The 6,000-nt window shown below is 61.3% G+C and overlaps 1 protein-coding gene across 1 annotated transcript in view; it reads right to left on the bottom strand.

Annotated features, from left to right (window-relative positions):
• Positions 1-5,449, bottom strand: part of ccdc12 (coiled-coil domain containing 12) — an 86,486-nt gene extending 81,037 nt beyond the window's left edge. Inside the window, exon 1 of the mRNA XM_055631941.1 lies at positions 5,300-5,449. Within this exon, the coding sequence (XP_055487916.1) occupies positions 5,300-5,437 (138 nt within the window). The 5' untranslated portion in view covers positions 5,438-5,449. The remainder of the gene's footprint in view (positions 1-5,299) is intronic.
• Between the last annotated feature and the right edge of the window lie 551 nt (positions 5,450-6,000).

Here is a 6,000-nt window from a genome sequence, read left to right on the forward strand (position 1 = left end):
CCAGAGACCCTCCCTCACTACCCAGAGACCCTCCCTCCCTCACTACCCAGAGACCCTCCCTCCCTCACTACCCAGAGACCCTCCCTCACTCACTACCCAGAGACACTCCCTCCCCTCACTGCCCAGACCCTCCCCACTCACTACCCAGAGACCCTCCCTCCCTCACTACCCAGAGACCTCCCTCACTGCCCAGAGACCCTCCCTCACTACCCAGAGACCCTCCCTCACTCACTGCCCAGAGACCCTCCCTCACTACCCAGAGACCCTCCCTCCCTCACTACCCAGAGACCCTCCCTCACTCACTACCCAGAGACCCTCCCTCCCTCACTACCCAGAGACCCCACTCCCTCCCTCCCTCACTACCCAGAGACCCTCCCTCCCTCACTACCCAGAGACCCTCCCTCACTACCCAGAGACACTCCCTCCCTCACTACCCCAGAGACCCTCCCTCCCTCACTACCCAGACCCTCCCTCACTACCCAGAGACACTCCCTCCCTCACTACCCAGAGACCCTCCCCTCACTCACTACCCAGAGACACTCCCTCCCTCACTACCCAGAGACCCTCCCTCCCTCACTGCCCCAGAGACCCTCCCTCCCTCACTGCCCAGAGACCCTCCCTCACTACCCAGAGACCCTCCCTCCCTCACTGCCCAGAGACCCTCCCTCACTCACTACCCAGAGACACTCCCCTCCCTCACTGCCCAGAGACCCTCCCTCACTACCCAGAGACCCTCCCTCCCTCACTACCCAGAGACCCTCCCTCACTACCCAGAGACCCTCCCTCACTCACTACCCAGAGACACTCCCTCCCTCACTACCCAGAGACTCTCCCTCACTACCCCAGAGACACTCCCTCCCTCACTGCCCAGAGACCCTCCCTCACTACCCAGAGACCCTCCCTCCCTCACTACCCAGAGACCCTCCCTCACTGCCCAGAGACCCTCCCTCCCTCACTGCCCAGAGACCCTCCCTCACTGCCCAGAGACCCTCCCTCACTACCCAGAGACCCTCCCACCCTCACTGCCCAGAGACCCTCCCTCACTACCGAGACCCTCCCTCCCTCACTGCCCAGAGACCCTCCCTCACTACCCAGAGACCCTCCCTCCCTCACTACCCAGAGACCCTCCCTCCCTCACTGCCCAGAGACCCTCCCTCCCTCACTGCCCAGAGACCCTCCCTCACTGCCCAGAGACCCTCCCGCACTACCCAGAGACCCTCCCTCCCTCACTGCCCCAGAGACCCTCCCTCACTCACTACCCAGAGACCCTCCCTCCCTCACTACCCAGAGACCCTCCCTCACTACCCAGAGACCCTCCCACCCTCACTGCCCAGAGACCCTCCCACCCTCACTGCCCAGAGACCCTCCCTCACTCACTGCCCAGAGACCCTCCCTCACTCACTGCCCAGAGACCCTCCCTCACTCACTACCCAGAGACCCTCCCTCACTACCCAGAGACACTCCCTCACTCACTACCCAGAAACCCTCCCTCACTACCCAGAGACCCTCTCCCTCACTCACTACCCAGAGACCCTCCCTCCCTCACTGCCCAGAGACCCTCCCTCCCTCACTACCCAGAGACCCTCCCTCCCTCACTACCCAGAGACACTCCCTCCCTCACTACCCAGAGACCCTCCCTCACTGCCCAGAGACCCTCCCTCCCTCACTACCCAGAGACCCTCCCTCCCTCACTACCCAGAGACCCTCCCTCCCTCACTACCCAGAGACCCTCCCTCACTACCCAGAGACACTCACACTCCCTCACTACCCAGACCCTCCCTCCCTCACTACCCAGAGACCCTCCCTCCCTCCCTCACTACCCATAGACACTCCCTCCCTCACTACCCAGACCCTCCCTCCCTCACTACCCAGAGACCCTCCCTCACTGCCCAGAGACACTCCCTCCCTCACTGCCCAGAGACCCTCCCTCCCTCACTGCCCAGAGACCCCTCCCTCCCTCACTGCCCCAGAGACACTCCCTCACTACCCAGAGACACTCCCTCCCTCACTGCCCAGAGACCCTCCCTCCCTCACTGCCCAGAGACCCTCCCTCCCTGCCCAGAGACACTCCCTCACTACCCAGAGACACTCCCTCCCTCACTGCCCAGAGACACTCCCTCACTACCCATAGACACTCCCTCACTCACTGCCCAGAGACCCTCCCTCACTGCCCAGAGACACTCCCTCCCTCACTGCCCAGAGACCCTCCCTCACTACCCATAGACACTCCCTCACTACCCATAGACACTCCCTCACTACCCATAGACCCTCCCTCACTGCCCATAGACACTCCCTCACTCACTGCCCAGAGACCCTCCCTCACTACCCATAGACACTCCCTCACTACCCATAGACCCTCCCTCACTCACTGCCCAGAGACACTCCCTCACTACCCCATAGACCCTCCCTCACTACCCCATAGACCCTCCCTCACTACCCATAGACACTCCCTCACTCACTGCCCAGAGACCCTCCCTCACTCACTACCCAGACCCTCCCTCACTCACTACCCATAGACCCTCCCTCCCTCACTACCCAGAGACCCTCCCTCACTACCCAGACACCCTCCCTCACTACCCAGACACTCCCTCACTACCCAGAGACCCTCCCTCACTACCCATAGACACTCCCTCACTACCCATAGACCCTCCCTCACTACCCATAGACACTCCCTCACTACCCATAGACCCTCCCTCACTACCCATAGACACTCCCTCACTACCCAGAGACCCTCCCTCACTACCCATAGACGCTCCCTCCCTCACTACCCATAGACGCTCCCTCCCTCACTACCCATAGACACTCCCTCACTCACTACCCAGACACTCCCTCCCTCACTACCCAGACACTCCCTCCCTCACTACCCAGAGACCCTCCCTCCCTCACTACCCAGAGACCCTCCCTCCCTCACTACCCAGAGACCCTCCCTCCCTCACTACCCAGAGACCCTCCCTCCCTCACTACCCAGAGACCCTCCCTCCCTCACTACCCAGAGACCCTCCCTCACTACCCATAGACCCTCCCTCACTCCCAGAGACACTACTACCCAAGACCCTCCCTCCCTCACTACCCAGAGACCCCCTCCATCACTCACTGCCCAGAGACACTCCCTCACTACCCATAGACCCTCCCTCACTACCCATAGACCCTCCCTCACTACCCATAGACACTCCCTCACTCACTGCCCAGAGACCCTCCCTCACTCACTACCCAGACCCTCCCCTCCCTCACTACCCATAGACCCTCCCTCCCTCACTACCCAGACACTCCCTCACTACCCAGAGACCCTCCCTCACTACCCATAGACACTCCCTCACTACCCATAGACCCTCCCTCACTACCCAGAGACACTCCCTCACTACCCAGAGACCCTCCCTCACTACCCACAGACACTCCCTCACTACCCAGAGACCCTCCCTCACTACCCACAGACCCTCCCTCACTCCCCAGAGACACTCCCTCACTACCCAGAGACCCTCCCTCACAACCCAGAGACTCCTCACCCACTACCCATAGACCCTCCCTCACTACCCAGAGACACTCCCTCACTACCCAGAGACCCTCCCTCACTACCCATAGACCCTCCCTCACTACCCCAGAGACCCTCCCTCCCTCACTACCCAGAGACCCCCTCCCTCACTACCCAGAGACCCTCCCTCCCTCACTACCCAGAGACCCTCCCTCACTACCCAGACCCCCTCCCTCCTCTACCCAGACCCTCCCTCCCTCCCTCACTACCCATAGACCCTCCCTCCCTCACTCACTGCCCCATAGACCCTCCCTCCCTCACTACCCAGACCCTCCCTCCCTCACTACCTAGACCCTCCCTCCCTCACTGCCCATAGACCCTCCCTCCCTCACTACCCATAGACACTCCCCCTCCCTCACTGCCCATAGACCCTCCCTCCCTCACTGCCCATACCCTCCCTCACTGCCCAGAGACACTCCCTCACTGCCCAGAGACACTCCCTCCCTCACTACCCAGAGACACTCCCTCCCTCACTGCCCAGAGACACACCCTCACTGCCCAGAGACACTCCCTCACTGCCCATAGACCCTCCCTCCCTCACTACCCAGAGACACTCCCTCCCTCACTACCCATAGACACTCCCTCCCCTCACTACCCATAGACACTCCCTCCCTCACTACCCAGAGACACTCCCTCACTACCCATAGACACTCCCCTCACTACCCAGACACTCCCTCACTACCCAGAGACACTCCCTCCCTCACTACCCATAGACACTCCCTCACTACCCAGACACTCCCTCACTACCCATAGACCCTCCCTCCCTCACTACCCAGAGACGCTCCCTCCCTCACTACCCATAGACGCTCCCTCCCTCACTACCCATAGACACTCCCATAGACACTCCCTCACTACCCATAGACACTCCCTCCCTCACTACCCATAGACACTCCCTCCCTCACTACCCAGACCCTCCCTCCCTCACTACCCAGAGACCCTCCCTCACTGCCCAGAGACACTCCCTCCCTCACTGCCCAGAGACCCTCCCTCCCTCACTGCCCAGAGACCCTCCCTCCCTCACTGCCCAGAGACACTCCCTCACTACCCAGAGACACTCTCCCTCCCTCACTGCCCAGAGACCCTCCCTCCCTCACTACCCAGAGACACTCCCTCCCTCACTGCCCAGAGACACTCCCTCACTACCCATAGACCCTCCCTCCCTCACTACCCAGAGACACTCCCTCCCTCACTACCCATAGACACTCCCTCCCTCACTGCCCAGAGACACTCACTCACTACCCATAGAGACCCTCCCACCCTCACTACCCATAGACCCTCCCTCCCTCACCACCCACACACCCTCCCTCACTCCCCACCGACGCTCCCTCCCTCACTGCCCAGAGACCCTCCCTCCCTCACTACCCAGAGACCCTCCCCCTCACTGCCCAGAGACCCTCCCTCCCTCACTACCCATAGACCCTCCCTCACTACCCAGACCCTCCCTCCCTCACTACCCAGAGACCCTCCCTCACTACCCAGAGACCCTCCCTCACTACCCAGAGACCCTCCCTCCCTCACTACCCAGAGACCCTCCCTCACTACCCAGAGACCCTCCCTCACTACCCAGAGACCCTCCCTCACTACCCAGAGACCCTCCCTCACTACCCAGAGACCCTCCCTCCCTCACTACCCAGACCCTCCCTCACTCACTACCCATAGACACTCCCTCACTACCCATACACTCCCTCACTACCCAGAGACCCTCCCTCACCGCCCAGACCCTCCCTCACTGCCCAGAGACACTCCCTCACCGCCCAGACCGTCCCTCACCTGGAACCGGCGCTCCCTCAGTGCCCGTAGACGCTCCCTCCTGTGCAGCGCCTCCTCCTGCAGCCGCGCCGCGCGCTCCGCCATCTTGCAAACGTGGACTACAACTCCCGGCGGCCCCCGCGCCGCGCGCTCCGCCATCTTGCCGTCGTGGACTACAACTCCCGGCGGCCCCCGCGCCGCCCGCTACGCCATCTTTGGGCCCCCTCCCCCCACATGGACTACAACTCCCGGCGGCCCCCGCGCCAGCGCGCACAGCCGATCACCGAGCGGCGACGATCAGCGATCACCGAGCGCATCGATCCACCCACTCTTGTACCAATGGTGGCAACACCACAAAGCCAAGGGAGGCTTCAAAACACACAACACACACACAGTCTGAAGAAGGGTTTCGGCCCGAAACGTTGCCTATTCCCTTCACTCCATAGATGCTGCTGCACCCGCTGAGTTTCTCCAACTTTTTTGTGTAACCTTCGATTTTCCAGCATCTGCAGTTCCCTCTTAAACACACACAGTCATGTTGGCCTTTATAACAAGAGGAATCGAATAGTCATTATAACAAATTATACGATTATAACAAATGGCATGTTGGCCTTTATAACAAGAGGAGTCGAGTATAGGAGCAGAGAGGTCCTTCTGCAGTTGTACAGGGCCCTAGTGAGACCACACCTGGAGTATTGTGTGCAGTTTTGGTCCCCTAATTT

Source organism: Leucoraja erinacea, unplaced genomic scaffold, assembly GCF_028641065.1.
Source record: "Leucoraja erinacea ecotype New England unplaced genomic scaffold, Leri_hhj_1 Leri_96S, whole genome shotgun sequence".
In the NCBI taxonomy this organism is placed as follows: Eukaryota; Metazoa; Chordata; class Chondrichthyes; order Rajiformes; family Rajidae; genus Leucoraja; species Leucoraja erinaceus.